Here is a 25,674-nt window from a genome sequence, read left to right on the forward strand (position 1 = left end):
GAGCCCGGACAGCCCCGTGGTTTTCTTCGGAGCTGAGGGCGATGAAACAATCGCTGAGACGGCTAGAGCGTCGGTGGCAGAAAACTCACTCCGAATCTGACCGGACACAGGTTAGAGCTCAACGTCGAGCCTACCAAGTGGCGATAGCGACGGCGAAGAAGACTTTCTTCACCGCCTCTATTGCATCTGCAGAAAATAGTAGCAGGAGACTCTTTCAGGTGGTCCGCAACTTAACGGAACCACCTTTACCATCGGGGCCTTGTAAAGACCCCAAGATCTCCTGCAACGATTTTGCAACGTTTTTTGCAGATAAAATCACTCATATTCGGAAGGAGCTAGACACCACCGTGGGAGCAGGGCCGGGGCGGGAGAGTGCTAGAGCCCTGTCTGGTCAAGTTGCATGGAATCAATTTCAATCCGTTACCCCCGAGGATGTGGACAGGCTGCTTGGACGAGTGAAACCAACCACCTGTCTCCTTGATCCTTGCCCATCCTGGCTTATAAAAGCTAGCCGGGAAGGGCTGGGCGATGGGCTCTGCGGGGTGGTGAATGCTTCCCTCTGTGAGGGAACATTCCCAGATCCGCTGAAAGAGGCGGTCATTAAACCGCTTCTTAAAAAACCATCTTTAGACCCGGCCAGTATGGCCAACTATCGCCCAGTCTCAAATCTTCCATTCTTGGGCAAGGTGATTGAGCGTGTGGTTGCTGAACAACTCCAGGCACGCCTGGAGGATGCGGACCATTTGGATCCCTTCCAATCAGGGTTCAGGCCTCATCATGGGACTGAAACTGCCTTGGTCGCACTGGTTGATGATCTCCGGCGAGCTAGGGACAAAGGTGAGAGTTGTTTCCTAGTTCTGCTGGATCTCTCAGCGGCCTTTGATACAATCGACCATAACATCCTTCTGGACCGTCTAGAGGGGTTGGGAGCTGGGGGCACTGTTATACAGTGGTTTCGCTCCTTTCTCCTGGGCCGTGTTCAGAAAGTGGTGGTGGGGGATGAGTGTTCAGACCCTTGGGCCCTCACTTGTGGGGTGCCTCAGGGTTCCGTCCTCTCCCCCATGCTTTTTAACATCTATATGAAGCCGCTGGGAGAGATCATCAGGGGGTTTGGACTGGGTGTCCATCAATATGCAGATGATACCCAGCTCTACCTTTCTTTCAAATCAGAACCAGTGAAGGCGGTGAAGGTCCTGTGTGAGTGCCTGGAGGCGGTTGGAGGATGGATGGCGGCTAATGGATTGAAGTTGAATCCTGACAAGACAGAAGTACTGTTTTTGGGGGACAGGGGGCGGGCTGGTGTGGAGGACTCCCTGGTCCTGAATGGGGTAACTGTGCCCCTGAAGGACCAGGTGCGTAGCCTGGGAGTCATTTTGGACTCACAGCTGTCCATGGAGGCACAGGTCAATTCTGTATCCAGGGCAGCTGTCTACCAACTCCACCTGGTACGCAGGCTGAGACCCTACCTGCCCGCTGACTGTCTGGCCAGAGTGGTGCATGCTCTAGTTATCTCCCGCTTGGACTACTGCAATGCGCTCTACGTGGGGCTACCTTTGAAGGTGACTCGGAAACTACAACTAATCCAGAATGCGGCAGCTAGACTGGTGACTGGGGGCGGCCGCCGAGACCACATAACACCGGTCTTGAAAGACCTACATTGGCTCCCAGTACGTTTCCGAGCACAATTCAAAGTGTTGGTGTTGACCTTTAAAGCCCTAAACGGCTTCGGCCCAGTATACCTGAAGGAGCGTCTCCACCCCCATCGTTCTGCCCGGACACTGAGGTCCAGCGCCGAGGGCCTTCTGGCGGTTCCCTCATTGCGAGAAGCGAAGCTACAGGGAACCAGGCAGAGGGCCTTTTCGGTGGTGGCGCCCGCCCTGTGGAATGCCCTCCCATCGGATGTCAAGGTGATGGAAAACTACCTGACATTCAGAAAACATCTTAAGGCGGCCCTATTCAGGGAAGCTTTTAATGTATGATATTTTAATGTTTTTTTGGTTTCTGTGGAAGCCGCCCAGAGTGGCTGGGGAAACCCAGCCAGATGGGCGGGGTACAAATAATAAATTATTATTATTATTATTATTATTATTATTAATAATAATATTCAGAATATCCATTTTAAAAGCAAATTTACCAAAAGAATTTATTGTAAAAATAAGAAATAGGAGGGGAGCAGATTTTGTCCTTGCTCAGGTTGCCATATTACCAAAGACCACTTCTGAGGATAGGAATTGTTATATGTATGTCTTGTTAAGTTACATGAATCCTCTTTCCATTTTAGTTCTCTCAGCTAATTAAAATCTTCAACTCTCTGGGTCCTGAGAAGTTCCCTCTTGTGGAGCAAACCTTCTTTCCAAGCCATAAACAGATGGTAAGTACCTTGGGTTTATTTTCTTTGATGGTGTGCTATGTTATATAGAGAACGGGACTGTGATACTGGAGAGAGCAAGAAAACCATTCTGTGGGCCCTTCCAGACTAATGTTTTATTACGGGTGTACTCCACAATATGTTCTTGAGACAAGAAGAGTGCATTTATCATGAATTTATTCCACTTTAGTATTATTATTATTTTGTGATGGTTCCCTGATGCTACCACGTTATTGCTGTCCAGAGGGGGCTATACTGCCGCAAAAGTGGGGCAAAAATAAACTGGAGCATTTGTGGCATAAAAAGCTGTGGAACTTCAGCAGGAATTTACATAAAATGCACTGATTAAAAATGATGCAGTGTGGCCGCCCCAGAATAGCATCATGAACACAAATCATAACGAATGCACAATAAAAAGCATGTCTGGAGGGGCCCAGTGACACCTAACAGAAAAGCAGCAGCAATGTGATGGCATTTTTTAAAAGTCCCATTCCCATTTTTTCCCTGGTTCTGGGAGGAGGACATTAGAAAAGTGAAGTAATATTTGACTGATGCATAAAGACTTCTGGATCTTGACAGTAATTGGTTCATACAAGGATGGAGGGCTGGATTTAGGTTTGATGAGGCCCTAAGCTACTGAAGGTAATGTCCAGCTGTCCTTTGTCAACAAATTGCCACTGTTTTTTGTGTTGAATATATGCTATATGGTAATTTATGGACCTCTAGTAGGTATCCAAAGCCATTTTCACATGACAAATAGGAGCCTACACATCACAAAACACTGTTGCTGTATGTAGGTTTTATTTTATTTATTTTTTATCTTATATTTTGGAAATGTACATCCAGTGGTTATTTTTCCTTTAATTTTTTGGGGGGGCCCTCAAGAGAATGGGACCCTAAGCTATAGCTTGTTTAGCTTATAGGTAAATCCGGCACTACAAGGATGCAGTGGCGTAGCGTGGGGGGTGCAGGGGGGGCCGGCCGCACCGGGCGCAACATCTGGGGGTTAGGGTTAGGGTTAGGGGGTGCAAATCCATGGGTTAGGGGGCGCAAATTACTTGCCTTGCCCCGGGTGCTGACAACCCACGCTACGCCACTGGAAGGATGCATTCCATATGTATCTTTTTGTGTCTTCAAGTTTGCCAGTATTGATGGGTGTGACATTGTGTCTGTCAACAGATGCCCATCCCATTTGGTCAGTTTTACACCTTCAGGCTTGGTGCCTTGAAGGCCATTCCTCCCTCATGTGTGCAGTGTTCATGATGGCTGCTGGTGCCCCAGTTCTGATGACCATGTTTCCTTATCATACTTGTGCCTGTGTGCCTGTCTACACACAAAGTATAACAGTATAACATTCATGACTAGGGTGATGGCATCTCCCATGCACTGCAGAGAAAGATGCAGTAGCAATGGGAGGGGCAGGCAACGTGGGATGTGTCAGAAGCTTGTCTGAAGAGGCTGTGCATGTGGCCTGATTATGCTAGTCTTTCCTATGGTCATAACTCTGTATTTCTATCCGCATGCCTTGGTGCCATCAATATCATTTTTGCTGTGCAGGACTGCATTCAGAGTAAATGCAGCTGTTTCTGCAGGAATTTGTTCCTCCTATTTGGACAAATAAAGCAGACTGTGTGGTACAGTACTTGGAAAGATGTGTGGGTTTGCATTTAGCATTACAACTGCTCTGAACTTTTCAGTGATGAGAACTACACAGTACTTAAAAAGCTGTGATACCGTTGCTAATAAACATTTACATCAGGATTACTCTGTGAAGTCTGTTTGAAAAATGTGACCCAAACTGACTCCCTTTAGTTATAAACATATTTCCCAATCTCTCACCCAAGTTTTCCTTTTGGGAGCTTTGGTTCTGTCAGTGATCCAGTGGACTCTAAAAATTAATAATAATAATAATAATAATAATAATAATAATAATAATAGGCTTTATATACCACCCTATACCTGGAGGTCTCACAGAAAAAGAACTGCTTGTTATTCATTTAAAATCTCAATAAGGACTATAACTATTTACATGGAAGTCCGGGTATTTTTTCTTATAACATGAAAAAAAGATTTAGTGCATTTATTTTTATACATTTAAAAAGAGGTCTGGATATGCTTAGCAAAAGTACTTTTTCTTTTGAAAGAAAGAACTTAATCCACAAAAGAAATACAGAGGTTATTAAAGCAGTACTGTTCTTTTTAGAATACAAAAAACACCAACCATCCCATACTTTTTCTGGGGAACTTTTTCTTTTGTTGTACAGAGCCTCAGGGCAGTAACATTCAAAAACCCCAGTTTGAACCAGCTTGTTTCTAGTAATGTAACAAATGCTGTATAATGTTTAAGTGTAAATAAAACCTCTAAGTGGTTGTTTAATTATAATACTGTGTATGGGCCTAAAACATCTGTGTTTGTAGAATTAAAAGCAGCCAGGGCTGAGGCATCAAGAGTTGCTGATAATTTATGAGGTGTAAGGAGAGCAGAGGGGGGAACCCTCTTGCAAGAGAAGAAGTGAGGATGCTACTATTCAAAGTTTGAGTGCCATAACCTCCCTTGGATCCCTGCTGCAGGAGAGGACACTGTACTAGATTAGTCCAGCTGCTCTCTGTGAAGGATTCCCATTCTATTCCCTTGCATCATTGGGTAGGGCTGAGATAGACTGAGTTGCTACCAGTCAGTGTGGATTCTGAGCTGGATGGACCGATTGTCTGACTTGGTATAGAATTTCAGCTTATCATGTAACTAGAGCTTTGTTCTGCACTTGTTAATCTTCTGAACTCTGTTCGCAGTTCAAGATGGATAAAGCAGAACCTCACAAATGACACACCATATATTGTTTTGACTACTGGATACAGTTTTGAAAGTAGCAAAATGAACTTGAACTAATGTAAATGAATGCAAATCTTGCTTGCATTTGCACATGGCCAGTGATCCCCATATGATCATTATCTTCTTCTCCAAATAAAAAATAAAAATCAATTTTCATGCATAATAATTATGAGAAAGCTATGTGACCGACACACGCTAGATTTTGTTCCCAGCTTTGGCACAGAGAAAGAGGAAATAAGAATTCCCAGGGATGACGCAGAAGTCAGAGTGGGAATTCTAAGGAATTGGGAATAAGACCAATTGAAAGCTGTGGAGCTTAAGGGCATGTTCACTGTCAGGGAAGAGTTAGAAATTTCCAGTTTCTCAGAGGGAGAAAGCATTCCCCAAGGGAGGGAGGAGAGCAGTGAATCTAATAGAAGAGAGCAAGAGGAACAACAGGGAGGGACTGGCTGTTCACAGGAAAGGCAAGGGTTAAGTTCTAGCTCAGATTCGGAGGAGGGGAGATACAAGCCAGCTCTAGCCAGGAGGTTAGAAAAAGAGCGGGAAAGCGAAGGGAAAGGCGCCTTCACCATTTTGAGAGTGGCTGGTCACGGAGAAGCAGAGCTCAGAAGGTATCTGAAAGAAGTGACTCTGAGGAATAATAGTTAAGAACCATTTATAAGATTGTTTTGTTAATACGCAATAAAAAGTTATAAAAGAACAAGAAGCGTATGTGTGTGATCTGAAGAGGACAACGACCAGTCCTGACATTCACATTAGTGGCTTAAAATGCAGCAAGGTTGTTTTTCCGCACTGGGTTTCAAGCCACATTTGTATAGTGTAGTTCACATCAGAATGGGGGCAGGGATGTCTTCATCCAATATACATTACCTTTTTGGTTTCTCTGCCCCCTGCAACACCCACCCACACCCCAGAACTCCTATTTATGAAGCTGTATTCTGTGTATGCACACTTATCTGCAAAGGCACGATGGCTGTCTTAAATGCACACACTATTCTTAAGCATGAAGTGAATGTGGCTTAAGTTTTCTAGTCGGATTGAAGCCGGTTTGAGAAAAAGCACATCAAACAGAAGCATTTGTAAAGGATCACTATGGTTGCGGAGTAAGTGATAATATGAGCATACCCTAAGTGTCTGAAAAACATGAGTCATCAGCTTTCTGCCACTAACCAGCAATAGCCAGTCAGATAGCTCAAAACTGTCAACCAAATTAAAGAAGGGAAAATGTCTGTGATAGAAATAAAACACTTTATTGTTTTAGAATAAAAGGACACTATAAAAAGTGAACATTATTACCTTAAAAGACAATATACATTCATTGAATATAAAATTTATAAATAACAAAAACAAGGAGGAAAACTGTAAACAGTGCTACAAAACTAAGCAAAAATTACATTCCTTCTGGGGAGATGTTTTCTCCCAGACTGATAGTAATGGAGAAGAGAAAAGAATGCAGATTTACAGCCCAACCTAGTGCCTGTTTGTTCACAAGAGAGCCCCACTAGGTTTGATGGGACATACTAAGACTGCAGAAGGCTACAATCCTGTGCATACTTGCCTGGGAGTAAGTTCCATTGAACTCAGTGGGGTTCCTTTATTTGGAAAGGCATAGGATTAAGCTTTCTTTGAAATGAATAAGGGTTCTTCATTTGGCTTGCACAGACCTACATCTCAAAACCTCTGGAATCAATGGAAAGGTGCCAGTTGACTTCAACAGGTATGGCTCAGGCCCATGCACCAAGTGCAAAGCTCAGCTTAATAGCTATAATGCTGAGAAGCCAGTGTGGTGGATAGAGAGTTGCACTTGGGTCAGGGTTACCTGTTTCAAGTCCCGCTCTTGTCCTGGCCACCTGTAAAATGGGAATGATGGCAAGGGTTGTTGTGCAAGGGAATGAAGCAAAGATTATAAAGCAGTTTGCAATTTTGTTTTATAAAAAATTGTTAGCAGTAGCAGACAGTAGGATGGGGCAGTGGTGCTTACCTGACTTCCTGGCAGCAGAGTCATTACTGCTTACTGGGATGAAGGGTGGGAAGGTCAAGGTAGCAAGAGAGTTTGATGCTGTTCAGATGCAGCAAATATGGCGCTCCTGCCAGTGCATTTGCACAGCACCAAGCTTTTCCCCCCTTGCCCCCCACCCTCCCTCCCAGTAAGCAGCAGCTACTACCCCACCCCAGTATCCACTACTGATTATTAGTAACACTAAAAAATGTGGAGATCTCCCAAAAGAAATGTATTTTTTGCTGGGTTCTTCCCCCTCAATCTTTACCCTCCATTTGACTCCTTATTAAAACAAAACAAAACCCCAAACAACCCTCTTTGATGGCTTGATTATCAGCGTGGTGAAAGGTTGTTCTCTTCTGCCCTTGCCTTCTTAGTTGTGTTGCATGCCCTCCAACAACTCTTTACTTTCTGTAATGTACAATGGAAATCTGTATACAAAAAGAACTTACTTCCCCCCCTATGGGTGGCCTGTTTGTTTTTTTGTTTGTTTTCCTACAAAGCACACACATATATTATAGCCTGTATAAAGACACATACCTTCTTGGCAATTAAAGAGATTTCTACAATAGCTTGATAGCAGAGCTGTAAAGTCTCAGCTAAGATCTTAAAATTCTACAGTCAGTGAAAATAATACAAATGCGGAGCTGCCATTCAGTGGAAATACAGATCACATTTTTTAACAACCCAGTCAACAGGAAGCTGCTTCCCCTTCTTGCCTTTCAAGATCTGAATTCATGTTAGGTTTATCTCAGAAACGACACAAACTGAACTTAGGCCACCTTATCTCCAGCAAGCTGATAAATAACAACCACTGCTAGAAACACTGAAATACTCTCCCTGCCCACATCAGTCATAACACTGGCTTCACTGAATTTGGCCTGCTAGACTTGTTAACTTCCATTTCAGAAGGGTGAAGGCTTGGTGAAGAGAGGATTAACTCAAGTCTCAATATGATTTTATGTGGCCTTGGCAATTTTTCAAGATCTGATTTATAGGTACGTAGACAGGTCTGGAGAGTGCATCCTACTGGCTATGAATGAGCTACTGTCCTCAAACCTTATGTGGGACAGCGAATCTGCGCAGAGGTTTTGACAAGTTCAAAACATTAAAACGCTTCTCATATGTCTTCATATATTGTAGTGAAGCGCACTATTTTGTGCCCATACAATCCTCTGTATGACATTAAAGAAAAGCTGTATTATCAGTGCCCACTATGCAGCTTTTAATTTCCAAAGTATGGAGAGGGTTCCACCCCTGTGGTTCAATACTAAAATGGATATGCCTTTAGAACAATGCCATTGATTTTGGCTGGATTAGAAGTAGTGTTAGTGCTGCAGTTTTTGCCAGTGTAGCTCTTCAGAAGTTCAAGAATGCTTCTGCTGCCAATAGCTCTGTGAAAGTGTCAGCAATTCCATCACAATGATGGCTTTAAAATAAGTGCCCTAAAGGGTCGATATTTCCTCCCTGGAAACCAGTATGAAATCAGGCACACTGAGTCCTATCTTACAATTGGCAAAACTTGCTCTTTCTCACTTCTTGCTATGGATGCCGGCTCGTTGTACAAAAACCCCAGGTCCAGGCAGGGGTGGACTTTGGTGATCTTTCATAATATGGCACCCTGTGTGAGCCCAAAATTTAGCACCCTTAAATGGATCTTCTCAATTTTGCGCCCCCGCAGCTCAGCACCCTATGTAGGGGAACTACCAGCACCGCCCTAAATCCAGCACTGCCTCAGGGTCCAACTCTGCTGCTAGAGGGAACACTGGATGAACTTTGCTACTGGCCTAGTGTAGCAAGCAAGAACATAGGTGCAGTCTTGAGATTAGGACCAATCTGCACAACCAGCAGACCACGTGATAAAACCACTTCAGTCTACAGACTACGGATTGCATGACTGAATGCTCTCTTGTGTTAAAATAACTTCCTACAGAAAAATAAGACATCAGCAAAAAGGGAACTAGCTTAGATTTCTCTGGGATATGCTGGTTTTCTGTGTACAGTACAGGGATTATTTATTTCAGGATCATAGCCCTGAACTCCAGGTCATGACTCAGCGTGGTTGTGGGAGCTCCAATGCACACATGAAGCTCTCCCTGCCTCTAAGAAGGTAGCTAGGCACATGCTTAAGTTGATCGCTTTCCAGCTTATGACAGCTCTGTTTTCTACACTGGAATGAATTGAAGACAGATAGCAAATTAAGACACACACAAAAACCAACTTTTAAAAAGTACTGTAAAGAAAACTTGTGTTCATTGTCAATATTTCACCCCATTCCACAGCCTCCGCAAAGTATATAGTTGCCCATCCCATCAGTAACCCTGCTTCTTGACAACATTATAATGTAAAGTACTTTTATTACAATGTTTTTATATTATACTTTTTCATAATAAGAACAAACAAATTACCAAGTCCACAGTGAAGGTGGGACAACCTCCTCCTTCATCCCTATTGCCAGAAGGTTTACTGAGCCCACAAGCATAGCTCTGCTTAATCACAGCCAGCAAGGTAATACATCACTAAAATGTTCCTTTAGGCTACAATCCTATACATACTTACCTAGGAATAAGTCCCACTGAATTCAAAGGGACATACTTCTGTGAAGACATGCATAGGATTGCATTGCTAGAAGGTGATTTCTAGAGCCTTAGGGAATTCTGTACTTCCTAAGTATTTCTCTGGTAGCACAGATGGGTGTGTTATATACCCATCCAGCGTATTTTTCTGGCTACTATGCAGACTGATGCAGATCATTTCAGAGGAGGAAAAAGAATGACCAAGGAGTGTTTCTCCGCATAGTATTCATATGGCAATATGGTAGTGTGAAAAGGCTCCTGTGTAGTATAATCGCCACACAATGAAAAGTCCTAGAAACAGAATTGTTTTTCACTTTGATTAACCAGGGCACATTCCCAAGACTGCTTTGATAATGACTGGTGAAGAGGAGGAAACATAGTGACTTTTCAGTCTTCGAATAACTGTGTGCATTGGCCCTTATTGCAGCTAAAAGGAGAGGAGGGAAGCACATAGCATGGGGAATAAACACCCATTATTGTCACTACTGCAGAAACACCGGAAAGGCAACCTCTTTAGTTTTAAACAAAAAAATAAAATAGTATCCAGTGACTTGGAATGTGAAGATTCAAACTTGTCATTGCTTATAGCATGAAACAATTCCATGTCCTGTCAAAAATAGCTTATATCATCATATCTATATACATTTCCATTCAACAAAACAGTGTTTTGGCATCTAATTTCTTAATGCCAATAGCCTTAATTAGATTACTTTTTTTTTTCCTTTCCTCCAGACTTCCCTTTGCCTCTCTTTCCAAGTATCTTTGTTTAAGTGTATTTATTTATTTTATTTTGTATTGATACGTTTGCATGTATTAGGGGTTTATGTTGAAAAGGCCTCTTGGAAGCCTGGCTAAAAACCCCAAAATGCCTGGTGTTGATTTGGTTCTGAACTTGTTTGCTCCGTACTTAGGAGAGGGATTCACTCCCATTAATTGGTGTTTATTTTTAAAAGCTGTTATTTATGCTCTTGCACAACCCAGAACTACAATGGAGCTTTTACATTCACATTTCAAATGAGACAGGCATTTTGATGTAGTGCTTTTAATGCACATGACAGCTGAATCCCCCCAGTGCTCTATCCAGTTCAAACATCATCACTTTCTTTTCATCCATTCGGTGTGTGGCTTAAATTTGCTCACATTGTTAATCCTAACTGGTTGCATATTTTTTTTTAAAAAAGAGTGTCTACATGGTCTGAGGATTGAATGTGTAAGTGAAGAAGCAGCTTGGGGAGGGGGCTGGAATTGTGATACAATACCCATCTGGGAAATTTTTGAGATTTTTGTTTTCCTACAAAAATATAGATTATATTGCTATATAGAGTGATACATAACTGAGAGCCAAAGCTCCCTTATTTATCTGGTGTGCAAACAGAAGTTCCCAGATAAATCTCTTCTGACCAAAAATGGGTGATAGCGATTGTGTTGTTGTTTTTAAGTGATTTAAAACAAAAAACAAAAAAGATAATCAGTTAAGACAGCATAGATTTAAAAAACAAACAAACACCAAAGTTCGAAGTGCTAAAATTCGCAAGAAACAGGCACTAATATCATGGTTGTCATCATGATCTGATATGAGTTAGTGTCCAAAGAATGCTCAGCCGCATGGGAGGGAAGGAACAAAGAAAAGGGGGTGTTCAGGGGTCTGTGGCATTGATGGTTGTTTTATCAGGAGGTGCCCATCCTCTGTACCAGCTGCAGTAGCCCTCCTTCTGCTTGATGCAGGCATAATGCTTTGACTGGTACCCTGGTTGGCCGAAGCTGGAAAGCATGTCTGTCCACAGGCACTCATTCTTGGAGGTCACAAAGCACGGGAGATAGTAGCAGGGCTTAATCTGTAGGTTCAAAAAGAAAACAAGTGATGGGGGTTAGCTAAAATGGTTTAAGAAGAGTCAGGCGCTTCGCGGATGTCAGGGCCTCAGGAACAGAGGCACAGGGGAGAGAGGGAATGGAGAGCGAAGGGGAAGAATCGGAGGTCAGCGTAGGGGGGTATAGCAGTGACCCGAGAGATTCCATGAGCTCCTCCAGCGAATCAGAAGATTCCCAGAAGGAGGCGCCGATGGTCAGGGCAAGGGGGGCCAGCGGGGACTCCCAAAGCAGCAGCTGGAGATCAGGGCCAGCTTCCCCACCAGAGCATAGTGGGGGGGGGGAGGAGTCCCAGGTATCAGAGCCAGCATCTCCCCCAGCAGGGAGAGAAGAGGAGTCGAGACTGACCACACCTCCACTGGGGAGTGGGGGAAGCAGTGACAGGAGCAGTGGAACGGTCAGGAGGAAGGTTGCCGGCTGGGCGCGCGCGCCAAGTTCAAATGTACAGGCGCGCGGGACAGCAGAAAGCCCCGATCGGGAACCAGGTCCTAAAGCCCGCCGGAGGCAGGGGGAAGACTCAGGGGACTCAGCGTCAGAAGAGTCTAGGAAGGGCGAGACCCCAGCGGACAGGCGGGCCCAGAGGAGGAAAGAGCAGAGGAAGAGGTGGAGCAAGGCTAGAGTCTTAAACTGGGGTATGGGGGGAGGAGACTCAGACGGAGCTTCAGCGGTCTAGAGTTTCAGACGTAGAGCTGCACGCTGCTGATGTGAAAGACAAACTGAACTTCAATAAAGACTCTTGTATATAACAACGAAGTGGCGTTGGTCCTTTGTGAGCTGGGACCTAGGGCAGCTCTGACAGCGGCTTTTTCTCTTAACGTTGCGTTGCTATACTTGCCCGCTCAGAATTAAACCCCATTTGAGTTTGATTTGATTTACTGCCTGGTAAGTCCTATGCCTGGGAATGCGGGTGGCGCTGTGGGTTAAACCACAGAGCCTAGGACTTGCCGATCAGAAGGTCGCGGTTCAAATCCCCGCGATGGGGTGAGCTCCCATTGCTCAGTTCAGTCCCTGCTCCTGCCAACCTAGCAGTTTGAAAGCACATCAAATGCAAGTAGATAAATAGGTACCACTCCAGCGGGAAGGTAAACGGCATTTCCGTGCGCTGCTCTGGTTCGCCAGAAGCAGCTTAGTCATGCTGGCCACATGACCCAGAAGCTGTATACCGGCTCCCTCAGCCAATAAAGCGAGATGAGTGCCGCAACCCCAGAGTCGGCCACAACTGGACCTAATGGTCAGAGGTCCCTTTACCTTAACTTAAGTCCTGTGCCTATGTTAGTTTGTTTTGTAGCATGTCAATATGGAAACCTCTGAGTTCAGATCATGGGTTACAGGGAAATTCAACCGAATTGTAAAGCTGAAAAGTATATTTCTAGTATTTTTGTAATGAGCCGGTCCAAAAATCATATTCTTTAACTTGACCTGTGCCTTGATTAATGGAACTACCCTAAGCCCCCATCCCTGGCGGGGAACCTCAGGGAGCCAAATGCAGCCCTCAGGACTTTCTACTGGGCCCTCAGGACTCTTCCCAGACAACATCCTATCCTCAGCCACATCCCTTACTGTCCCTGCTGTGCACCGTCCTTGAACATTTCTGTGTGGCTGGAATGTGTCCATGGACTCTTGTAATACCTCTTGCTTGCTTGCCGAGATTGAAGATACCATGAAATGTGTATGTAGAAACTAGTCTGCTGATAATATAAAATTTACATTTGTTGCACCACTCAGTTTTGCTGCTGGTTCCACCTATTACTGGTATGTGGCCCCCAGAAGATTGCCCAGAAGGGAATCTGGCCCTTTGGTTCCTTACTCCTGCTTAAGCCTGCGGGAGATGCATGCCATGTGACTGAGCTCCTAGCCTTTGCAGAGCTTTCATTTTGCTCTTTTCTTCCCAGATTTTCACAGAGAATAAAATTCCAAAGTTCCCCTTCTATTGCCTCTCCCTTCCCAGTCCATCCCCAATATATGAAGTTGTTGACAACTCAAGGAGTGGTCACCGTAGACAGCACACACCTTGCAGCCACAACCAAGGTGGTAACGATGGTTGAGTCCTTTGCGCTGGGAGAGAGTCAGTCGATCCCACTTCTCATTCAGGTTACACAGTCCTGTGTAAACCTTTCCATCATAAACTCGGCCTAGAAAATAAAACTGCAAATGAGCCATTCAAGTGTAAATAATTTGTTAAATCCCCAGATGTGGAAAATATCTGTAGTGCCAGTATTTCTGCAGTTTGGAAGTTGATACCAGCTACAAAAGTCCCTCCCACATGCAAGTAATTAGCAACAGCATGGCTACCTTTTGAAATATAGTAAGGAACTGTATCCTACTATGTCATGCCTGCTTATTTTCATGCAGGGCTTGTGTCTTCAACACCTATATAATTAGCACTAAGAAGATGAGGTGGGTGGGAGGAATTCCCTAGGCAATTATGCTAATCTGAATATGACTGCGAAAAATTCAATTTCACATGTGTCCAGTCTAAATATTGCCCAATATTTCCAATTCTGAATGATGGTAGATTAAGAAAAGAATACCAGTTAGTTAAAGACCTGAATTTGGTATTCACCAAGATTGAAAATCCTTTAAAAAAAAAAAAACTGCTCTCAAAGTTCAACTGGAAAATGTTCAGAATAAAATTGACTTTGAATTTTGAAATGTTGATAATTCCCAAATTTGTGTGAATTTTCATTGATAAGATACTGTCTTCTACAATGTAAAACTAACAGCCACTTCTCCTGCACCTGTTCCAGTCAGACGACACCTGATTGGCACAGATAATTTTGGAAGCAGAGTTAAATCAAAACTTTAGTTTTTGAGACCTGCAGGTTAAATACTTGTAATCCACATCCACTAGCACTAAGATGCAACTCCTCTAAAAATACAGTTGAAACAAATACAGCCTGCAAGCGAGCTGTGACAGACAACTCTGCTATTTCTTTACCTGTAATCAAATACTGGTACTTGTTGACCTCCAGCTTGACCCCGCAAAGGCTTTCAGAGGCCTCTGTGTAGATATATTGAACATGTGGCATCTTGTCAAAACCCCTGTACATCTTTAAAAAGGAGAGAGAGAGAGAGAGAATTTTTAACAAAATATCATGCAACCAAAAAATAACCGAGCTTGGAATTTCTTAGCTCTGAGTATTCAAACTGCTAACTCCAGGATGGCAACCCTGTACTTCATTTTAATATGTTGCAGTACATTTTCTAGCATGGTGGCCCCAGGAAATTTGGCAGATGGTGGGTTTGTACAGCATCAAGCATAAGTGTGTGTACTCAATGGACCACTAATATTAGAGCACAGTAATATCCCGTTTCCATTACTGAATGACTTCCTCAGCTCCAGGAGTTAAAAACTATATTATAATGTATGCCCCTCATGTTTCCAGATGTTTGTGCCTCTCACAGAACTACAGCTCCCAAAGTTGCTGGGAAGGGAGCGCTTATGATAGTTACCGATAACTGGTTCTGGTTTGGGATAGTAATGTAAGGCATGCTGAAACTCCTTTTCAGAGATGGATGGGCATGTTTTGCTACCTTGTACAATGAACAAGGGCAGCCTGTGGAAACAAGGAAAGTCTCCTGAAAAGAAAGCTCTAATCATTGTTTTTTTGTTCTTAAAAACACACAGAATATCCTGCAGCTTTTATTAGTTCAGGGCAGAATCCTGTGGGATCTTTCGTAACCTGCACCCACTCCAACACAGGAGTAATTCTGAACAGACTGTTGATTTTGTCAAGAAGGCAACATTACTACTCTTAGAATCTTTCTGTCTCCACAGTCCTGTATTTTAGGAAATGAATGTTAGAGAACAAAGTATTAATGAGCATTGCCTGGTAGCGCCTACTAGAACAGCACTAGTTCCCACTGACTCAGCATTCCATTAAGCAATCCTCCATTCCTGGGGATTAGGTGAGACTGTGCAGGAAAAATCTACGTACAAATCATGTGGTCCATCTCATTTTACAGTGGCCTTAAGACGGATGTCACGAGACAGAATGGTTGCTGCCACTTCATGAGTTTTAATTCATGGTTTAAATACTAACTGCTTTCCCTTACAGCTATAAAAACTTTCCTATCCTCTGCCTTAGAATGGGCTGGAGTGAAGATATTGGCAGCTGCATGTGCTGTGTGCCTTTCAAATTGAGTAGAGACGCCAACAGTGTCAGTAGTAATGCTGACCTCCTTTGTTGCACGGTCAGCTAGAGTACTTTTGGACAATTCCCAGAACACGCTGCCTTTATATTCCCAAGCAATAACAAAACATCATGGACTGAAGCCATATCAGAAATATTCTCTTTAGTTCTCTTTAGTATGCAGTTGGGAAAGAAAATAATATTTCATAACACAAACTCAAAAGGTTTACTCATGCAACTGTACAGTTTACTGCAATTGTACAGTTTCAACATATAGTTAAACCATGGAATACATTGTAATGTAATGAGGTCCACCAACTGGGACAGCTTTACAAGAGGTTTAGATAAATTTATGTAGGATAAAGCTCACCATGAAATCTGTCAGGCCCAAATTGGAATCTACACTTATGTAGAGTCTAACAGCTAAATTTGTTAAAGCAACTATGCCACTGCTTTCATATTTTCTATTTGCTCAGTAAGGCTAAGTAGGTTGAAGTCAAGCATAGCCCAGTCTCCTATATTTATCAGCAAATCTCTATGTTTGGGTGAGTATAAGTCATTGTGTCCTGTAGCCAGACAGTTGCAAAATGTCTCATTCTCACAACATCCTCCCTCTATTTCACAGTTTCATCACTGGATTCACCTGGCAGATTTTAGATTTGGCACAGGGATGTGTCCAAACCCTGTGGATCCAATCTGCTTACACCTTGTGGTGCTTTATATTACCAGATCAATCCCTGCTTTATAGGAATTCAGCACAGCCTACGTTTTAACACATGGGTTGGGCTGCCAAAACCTCTAGCTTGCTCCTATGTAGCCTGTACAAAAGTTATTGATGTCATTTGCCTCTACTCAGAGAAATGCAGACTCTAGCTGTTATCAACCACTGCCATAAACACAATACCCACAAGCGATTTGATTTTTTAAGAAAGAAAGACCAGTGGAGCTACACAGCTTTAAATAAAGTAAGGGAAACTGAGATTTCAAGCAAAAATTCCACTCCAGGAAAGGAGGTGTGTCGAGGTTGGTTTTGGCAGCAAGTATAGTTTGCGATGGCTTTGGTGCTGCGCAGCTTTTATACTTAGCTGGATGATGCCTTATAAAGAGAATTACTGTTATTAGGAAGCAGGCAAGTGGTTGTTTTTCTAAACCATTGCTTTGTCTAATATGTTTCAGATTTCTGCAAGTACTGCCAGAGTCTCTGTTTGTTCCTTTTTTCTCCCTCTTCTAAAGATATTTTAACCAGTCTTATGACTGAGATGTTGCAGCCAAGAAAAACAAACCAGAGCAGATTTTTAACATTACATAACAAGAGGTCAGTTGGCAAAGGAATGTCCAGAGCAACAGGTTTAAGGAAAAGCTGCTCATGGCTAGAAAGTTCAGGAGAGAGCACAAGTGAAGGCAATGAGGCCGCTGTTATTTCTGCCCCCTCCACAGTCAGCAGGCAAAATCTAACCAGGCTCAAAGGGTCCAAGAATTAGTTGCCCCTATATAATTATCAGATATGTCACTGCCTTGCTTAAGCTCACTCTGGGGGATGTGGGCATTTATTGGCACTGTCAGCTAAGAAAGCAGGAGATTTGGAGTTCAAGATCTTGAACTGATATTTCTTGTGGCAAAGTAACATGTGGGGGGGGGGGGGCAAGTCAGGTGGCTGTGTCAAGATGCACCTCCATTTCAAACAAATATCTTGAAATGAGTAAAAAAAGCCCTTGAGCTGCAATAGCCGCTTACCCAGTCCAAGGGTAGACGGCACTTGCAACCCAGCAGCACAGCAGCTCCTTCCTCCCCCCCCCCCCGACCCATGCAATGTTTGTTTCGGACATTGGTCCCTTTCCTTGTTTGCTGTGGTGCTCTCTGGGTTCCCCCAAGACCCAGATTTGAATTTGCACTAATCCATGGCCACTTGGGGAGTGGGGCCAGGGAGTAGACCTGGCTGCTGAAGTTTTCTCTCTGGTCCGCTCCCAGGGCGTTTAAATGGGCTGGTGCTGCTCTCAGTCAGAACAGGATGTGGGAAACCAAGGTTCAGCTCCTGCCTCAGCCTTGAAACTCACTGGGTGACCTTGGACCAGTCTCAGCCTCACCTACTTCACAGAGTTGATGTGAGGATAAAATGGGGGGGGCAACCTTGAGCTCCTTAGAGGAAGGTGGGATATAAATGGGATAACAATAATACTCACCACCGCCTCAACAGTAGTGACTCCCCAACTCTGGAATGTCCTCACCTCTCAGGAACAATCAAGCACCAACACTGATGGCATTTTGACAAAGGGTCACCAGGCATTTGATAAAGTTGTGTCCCTCACTTGGCTGATGCAGTTTGTTTGTTTGTTTGTTTGTTTGTTTGTTTACATAGCATACTGTTGGTTTTTTACATTAAGTTGTATTGAAATGAAATATTGTTTTCTTGTAATTTAATGATGTTTCTTGTTCTGAGACTGGGTGAAGAATGAGTAACAGGCTATAAATAGTCTAAATAAATATTGGCTTGATCACACAACTGGTTTCCTACATAAAAAGGTGGCATGCATGAACTGTTTTCATGGTATGCCCTGGCTGCAGAGTGAAATTGTCTCTAAACTAGGTTGTCAGAGTGACAACTACCCCTCCTGCATAGGGAGCAGCAACCCACAACTGAGAGAAAGCCCAGAAGGCAAATAATATTCTGTTCTGTAACACCTGGAGTAGAATGGGAAGTTATTTCTAAGGACTGTCGCACATGCATGTGTTTTGAGTGTTTTCAGAGGCTGTGGGCCAAACTATTGTGAGACACTATTCCCACAATTAACAATAGCAGGTATGTGTTCATGGTTAGTGGGACTATTTGCACCAGGACCCACAGGGTAGGTAGGCTTTAACCCTTTGCTATCCCACTGAAGCCCCAAGCCAGATCCACCCACCCCCGGCCACACAAGCTATTTGCACTGGAAAAAGAGCTCCCATTCACACCAAAGGAAGATTTTATTCCAGTGCTAATAGGGTAAAATAAGTAGAAAAATATGCATTTTGAGAAGCAACACATTAAAAAGTACTGGGAAAATCTGCATGTTCTATAAAAAAAATTAGCAAATTGATGCTAACAAATTTATGAGTTCACATTTATGAAACTGGTTCAAAACTAGACCAATCCATTCATCCATAGTTAGCATATCATGGAGTTTCATGAGATCTATTCTCAGATAATGGCATTTCTACCACAATTTGAAATGTTTTACTGTCTCAATCCAGTATGATTGTGTACGTACCTTCATTTGTTTGACAGTATATTGCATGGTCCCAAAAGGTCCATCCTTCATAAGCTTCTTGCCCACTACCTTGGCTCGGATGACTGTAATGAAAAGAGAAGGGTTTATGAACAACGCTGGCACCAGGTCAATAGCATCTCTGGCCTCTGGTTCAGCACTGAAGACAGTATGTATCAACAAAACGTATCAACTGTCCCAGAGTTGTCTCATATTTATTTAATTTCTATGCAAACGTAGACTTTTAGCATAGTGGCACCAGTATTTTGGAACACTGTTCCTATTGAAATCGTACAGGCCCCTACAATTTAATATTTCATCAGCTTCTGGAAACATTTTTGTTTCACCAAGTATTTTTATGTAATTAATTTAATTCAGTGTTGGTCTTTTGTTCTGTATTATATTATTTTATAATCTTACAGTGTTTAAAAGATTTACAGAACACTGCCATGATATTTCCTTACAAGTTTGTGATTTATAAATGTTCTTAGAAACAACCAACCAAAACTGTTTAATGAATAACATAAACTACAGGGCTGGGAAGATTCAATCTCTCTCTCTCTCTCTCTCTCTCTCTCTCTCTCTCTCTCTCTCTCTCTGTGTGTGTGTGTGTGTGTGTCCAGGGGCATAATTGCACTTTTGCTACATACATGTCAGATATCAAAGGAAATTTGAAAATTATCATTAACAGCCAAGTTTCCAGGGTGTGGTTTTTACGATTACTTAGCTTACACTTGAAATAGAGAAAATTCCTAGCAGAAGTTTTCCCCTCTACTATGTGGCTATACTGTTCCATTGGTAGTGCTAGAGAGCCATACTCCCAGTAAATGGATATGCTAATACCATAGATGTCTTGAATCAGCATGTTTTCTTGATCCCTTCCCTCAACAGGTCTCGTCTGCCAAGCACCTTTAACAAGTTTCGTTCACAGACCAGTGAGAGGCAGACTTGACTCTGCTGATGAGATGGGATAGGAAACCATTTACTGCTGGAGAAGGGAGAGAATTTATTTCTGTACAAAAACAGGAAGATGACCCACTAAGGCCTGCTACTTTGAAATAACTGTGTTGACTTTTATCAAACAAATTGTATAAATTAAGATTTGTCACCTAATTTCACCTAAAGTCAGATTGAAAGGTTCCTTCTAAGCCAGGACATCTGAGGAGTTTTAGAGTTTCTAGACTAGTAGAATTTCTCAGAGAGGGATGCACATTCTGTAATTTCAAATTCCTTCTGCAAATACAGATAAGCCAAAGCCACAATATATATATGCAAGGGTGAGGGCAGGATAGGGGCCAAATTAGACTGCTTCTCTGTAACTTTAATAAAGGGTAACAAAATGCTTTTACAATTTCTCCTTTCCTGTGAATATTATCTTCAGATTCCATCAGTCATGGGTGAATTGTACTGACCCAGATTTTAATTGTTCATAAATATTTACCCAAGGGAAGCAAGGAATATGATTAGAATTTGCTTTGGCTCAAATGCAGGCTTTTGACCTTTTCCTTTAAAAAGAGGGATAATGGTGAAGTTTATTTACTAAAGGAGACATTCACCCAATTGCCTAGGGCTTCTGTAAAGTCCACATACCTCTGAACATGACACAAATTCATTTTTCAGTGCCAAAGTGACTGTAAGCAATATATACACAGCCTAAAACAAAAGCCAAGCTTTTATATTTAATTTCATGACAGCTTTGAAGCAAAATAACCTGCCTTATGAAACAGCTACTGTCGTCTTTATTCTTCCTGACCTAAGAAATGAGTTTGCAGCATTATCTAGGAAATCAACTATGGCCCAATATGAATCCATAGCTAGAGTCTGTGTGTCATGCTTGGGCATAGATGAGTCCCAGCATGGTGATGTTACCAACCCATAGTGCTGCTTGGAGGACTAGTTTTGTATTAAGTTTTCAGATTCTGACAGATTGGTCTGCTCTGCCAGCACCCAAGTTGTATCCCATTGAAGCACACATTTCAAGCACAATTCCATTTCTGTGGCAATCCTAGATTCAACTGCTGGTTACCCTCATCCCTGTCCTACAAACAAATGAAAACCAACATAGTGTTTCAATTACAGATAGGTAGCTGTGTTGGTCTGCCATAGTCAAAATAAAAAAAATTCCTTACAGTAGCACCTTAAAGACCAACTAAGTTAGTTCAACTATAGTGTTGAACTATAGTGTTGAACAAACAACTATAGTGTTTCAATGTTATGCAATTCTATTGCTTTTACTCAGATCTGAAAAGAATGGAAGTTGGTTCAGAATGTGACCTGGGCTTTAGGAAAGTTTCTCTTTGGGACAATAATGTTTGTGCAGAGAGTGTGAATTTCAAAAGGCATATCCTGGTATTTACACAAGTCTTAGACTTTGTGTTCAGAGAGGTGCCAGGGATTCTCATGCCAAAAATGACAGAGACACCGAGATCAGCTTTCTTACAGATGAAGAACAGCAGTATTTCCCTATGTCACCCATATTTTGCAGACTAGTCTTGCCTCAGTTCGAGATGTCAAACATGCTCTTTGTCTTTAAAAGTGGCAAAGAAAAAAAAGATTCTTGCAGGTGCAGCTATTTGGGTTTGTAGAAGAAGAGGAGGGGGGGAGAAATTGTGCCTGCCTAAATTTTCCCTTCTAGGTTACAGTAGAGCTAAGAAGTCTCACTTCTTATTGAATTCCATAAAAACCTAACACACAAACACAGACACACTAATTAAAATAAATTAAAGAATGTAGCAGTGCAGGTAGGCTAAAGCAAGTTAAATAAGTACTGATTAATATGGGGCTCTTCCTTTGTTTCTTCTTCATTTAAGTGACTGCATAAATACTAGTGTGTAGTCTCCAAAAAATATGTTCATCCATCCCTGAAAGCAAGTCTAAACGTGATTTTGATCAGTCTGTTGCCAGAACTGGTCTTTTAAGGGTACCAAAATGGGACACAAGGGCATAATTGAGCAAGTAAATAAATCTTCCTAAATCCCACAGTGAAGCCACTAGTGCTGCTGAGCTGGTACAGAGGTGGCATAGAATGCTATGAAGGAAGAAGGTGCCACTGCCTGGCATTTCAATACTAAGTGCCTGGCACTCATGGGATCTCTGGTAGGAACCAAGGCTCATTGCCTCTGCTGCACCTGCTAGAAATGCAATTTGTTGATTTGTAAGGCCACAGCGAAAGGGTATTTTAAGAGGAGGTTGTAAATGGTCAGAGCTCTAATCCACAAACCACTTAATCCAGAATAATTCCATAGAAGTCACAGGAGCTATTCTTAACTAAGTGGTTACTTCGAAATGACTGCCTTGCATTTACACATAGTACTTAGGACACGAAAAATAAACTCTCTATATGTTTTTGGCAGATAGTTGTGCACTTGCGGGCACAGTTTCTCTTGCAGAACCCATCACCTGCTATCAGGAGATATTTCAAAAATCCTTTGCTCACATACAGAAGTTTATTTCCAAAATATATTTACATAAGCCCTCTTCAAACCCCCTGCCCCACATCATTAACATGTGGGGAGGTAATGAGAATTCACCTGTTAGCCACAACCCAAGCACTGCAACACCCACTAGTCACTCACTGGCCATGAATTTGGTGGCAATGTGAAGGGGCCCATTGAGCAGATGTGCACAAGTTGGCCACCTCTACACAAGCAAGTGGCCAGAATTTCCTTGGAGGAGGACTACACTCATCCAAGTTGCAAGTGTGTAGGTCTCTACACTACCACTGAAATTGTGACCTCTGAAGGGCATGTCTGGCTGCCATTAGGCAAGGACCACTTAATGTGTGATAGGATGTCTGAATAAGGCTTTTTTGAGTTTTTACGTAAAATCCAACAGCAATCAATGCATGCAAATGTATAGATTTATGTAAAATCGCAAAACTAACACGAGGCAGTAAATGCTTTAGACAGATCCACATAGCATGTGAGCCAGCAGTAGTCTGTTACTCGTGCATGGTGGTTCACTAAAGCCTCAAAGAATTTCCATTAGAGAGCCGGGGTGGTGCAGTGGTTAGAGGTTTGGGCTCAGACCTGGGAGAGCAGGGTTCAAATCCCTGCTCAGCCATAAAACTGAGGGCTAGTCACAGGCTCTCAGAGTTATTGTGAGGATATGCATGTTACATTGAGCTCCTTGGAAGAAAGGTGAGATATAAATGTAAAAAATAAATAAGAAAGAGCATACTGAATCAAATATAAGATCTGCTCTAACAACTCATTGGGTTCTGAATTTGCATTAACTTCTGTGTTTTCTGACTTTATTTGCAGTTAGTCACAGTTACCTCAAGAAAAAAAGAGAGGCTCCTAAATATTATTTCATCAACATACTGCATGCTAACCAGTAAAAAGACACCTTGAACACCCTTCTTAACTCTCTCATTTCCTCTGGAGTCCTATTACAGTCCTACTATTACTGATGGGAAATTTTATCCCACACAAGTGGACACCAAAATAGCAGCATATTTTTTAAACCACAACCACTTTGAAGTGGTGCCTATGAAAACATTCTGTGAAGAATGTTTCTGAGTACTTTGGGGTTTCGGGTCGAGTCATTTTGTGGGATCAGAGCAGCTGACAAGGTCTCACGGATGATTTGTAATTATTTATGTAATATTAAATTGGATAGGCGTATAAATCTCAGATAAGATAAGTGTGGCAGCTATGCTTTGGTCCAAAAACAACCCCAACAGGCCAACTCTTAATAATAACTGATTGTCACTGAAAAATATAGTTGCAGTTATTTACATTGAAAATATACATTTTCCATATGCTTGGGCAGATATTAAAAAAAAAGAAGTGTTTTGTTTTTTGTTGGAAATTAATAGTCCGCACACATTCACACACAAAAAAGGTTGACTGTCTCGGTCAACTCTCCAAGTCAGAGCTATAAAGCATGGGTGCCAAAAAGAAAGTACGTATATATCTTTGCAATTCTGCTTGCAATTTTAAAACAGCAGATAAATATCGTGATACTTTAGGCCTTGCATCTGATCTTTTACTGTGGGTTTTGCATTAGCAGCCAACATCTGCTGGGTTGTTGCCAATACACGTGCAGAGCTCAAGGCAGGCAGACATTCAATCTCAGCGTGCCTGGAGTTCGACATTTTGGGGCTAACCAATGAGATTTTATTTCTTCTCATATCTTTCTTTCTTTCTTTCTTTCTTTCTTTCTTTCTTTCTTTCTTTCATTGATTCCTCAAATCATACATAAAACAATTTCATATACAAAAACAATCCCATTTATTTAGCGTGGTCTCTCCATTAACTTAGGGGAGGAGCAGGGGAGAAAAGGGTACATTCCCAGAACAGGTTGGAGAGACCTCTCCCACATACATACAGAAAGGACCCTTGGGGTAACAGGGTCTTTGCTGTGGGTGTTGAGACTTCCATGCCCCACCTACCCAGAAATCACTTTCTCCATTAAATTGGATCAACTGTGGAGGTGTGCGTGCATGGTGGTGTTGCTGTTGTTGCTTTTTAAAAAAGGTGAACTTTCAAGTACTACCCAGTTCCCATATTGTGTGATAAAGATGTAACAGTGCACATGACTTAAGACACACATACTTTTTATTGCACTTCAAATTGGTGTGCAGCATGGAATGGTTTTGCAAACAAGGGAGATACAGAGTTGTTTCTCATGGATGATAATTGCATTTGTGAAAAATACCAGTACAGGGATGTTTTGCAAACTAAAGGAGCTTAAGTGTGGATTGCTCCTAGGTGTGGTGCTAGGAAGTATTACATCTTCAGATATATTTGTATATCAAAGATTGGACGCTGATCAGCCCAACTTGGGAGCAGGAAGGTGAGAGGGAAGCTATGTTGCAGCTGTCTTGCAACTGGAATGGCGTTCTCTTATGACCCAACAAGTGTGGATTGCAATCTTTCCATATTTACTGATTTCTAACAGCTTTTGGGGGTAAGATTAGAGACATAACAAAAATGGCCCGCAGGGAATACCATGTTGAGCTGCCTCCATAGCTTGTGACTGTACAGAAAGAGCAGAGGGGAATTCTATTCTGACAGGAGAACAAGCCTCAATAGTTTATGAGAGAAGCAGAATGATGTTCAGTGACGGTTAGTATCATTTGCACAGCTGGGGAGGTGGATGTATTATTGCAAGTGACAGGGATTCTTTTGTTCAAAGTTGAATGGATAATGCCTTTAGCTGTCAGTAACACTAACTGCTCGATCCTGTGCATGGTGTGCACTGGCAGGAGGCAAAGCCAGCTGTGTTCTTGCCAAGCACATAATGTAACTTCTGCAGAGGAAGGTACAGGTGGAAGCCTTAAAAACCTACATAGGACTGAACTGCTCAGACCATACCATTTTTAAAGGCTCACCTAAGAAAAGGGTTGCAACTGAGCAACATTTTTGGATAGCACCGGCCCTGCCATTAGGCACAGTAAGGAAGCAGATTTCAGGTGTCCTGAAAGGACAGCAAATTGGTGGTTATTTAATTTGTTATCATTGTATTTTACTGCCAGGGAAAGGGCAGAAATGGGGCTTCTAGGATTTACTGCCACAGGTGCCAAAATAACTTGGCTGGTCTTGGGTTTTACACACCTTGGTTTGGGTGAGTGCAGATTATGGGTACCAGTTGTTGCTCCACCTCAACCAGCAAAACATCTGGGGCAAGCTCTGTTTTTAGAAGCACCTATGACCA

At 42.5% G+C, this 25,674-nt stretch overlaps 2 protein-coding genes across 3 annotated transcripts in view; one reads left to right on the plus strand and one right to left on the minus strand.

The window, feature by feature from the left end:
* SYN3 (synapsin III) overlaps positions 1-25,674 on the plus strand; it is a 183,968-nt gene that overhangs the window by 46,911 nt on the left and 111,383 nt on the right. For both annotated transcript variants that reach the window (XM_082241196.1, XM_082241195.1), the window contains exon 6: positions 2,282-2,371. In XM_082241196.1, the coding sequence (XP_082097322.1) occupies positions 2,282-2,371 (90 nt within the window). The remainder of the gene's footprint in view (positions 1-2,281; positions 2,372-25,674) is intronic.
* TIMP3 (TIMP metallopeptidase inhibitor 3) overlaps positions 6,428-25,674 on the minus strand; it is a 49,375-nt gene continuing 30,128 nt past the window's right edge. The window contains exons 2-5 of the mRNA XM_082241230.1: positions 19,018-19,100; positions 14,578-14,689; positions 13,650-13,771; positions 6,428-11,608 (exon numbers count right to left, since the gene is read on the minus strand). Of these exons, the coding sequence (XP_082097356.1) occupies positions 11,411-11,608; positions 13,650-13,771; positions 14,578-14,689; positions 19,018-19,100 (515 nt within the window). The 3' untranslated portion in view covers positions 6,428-11,410. The remainder of the gene's footprint in view (positions 11,609-13,649; positions 13,772-14,577; positions 14,690-19,017; positions 19,101-25,674) is intronic.

This window comes from Podarcis vaucheri (genome assembly GCF_965113315.1).
Source record: "Podarcis vaucheri genome assembly, chromosome: 10".
Taxonomy (NCBI): domain Eukaryota; kingdom Metazoa; phylum Chordata; class Lepidosauria; order Squamata; family Lacertidae; genus Podarcis; species Podarcis vaucheri.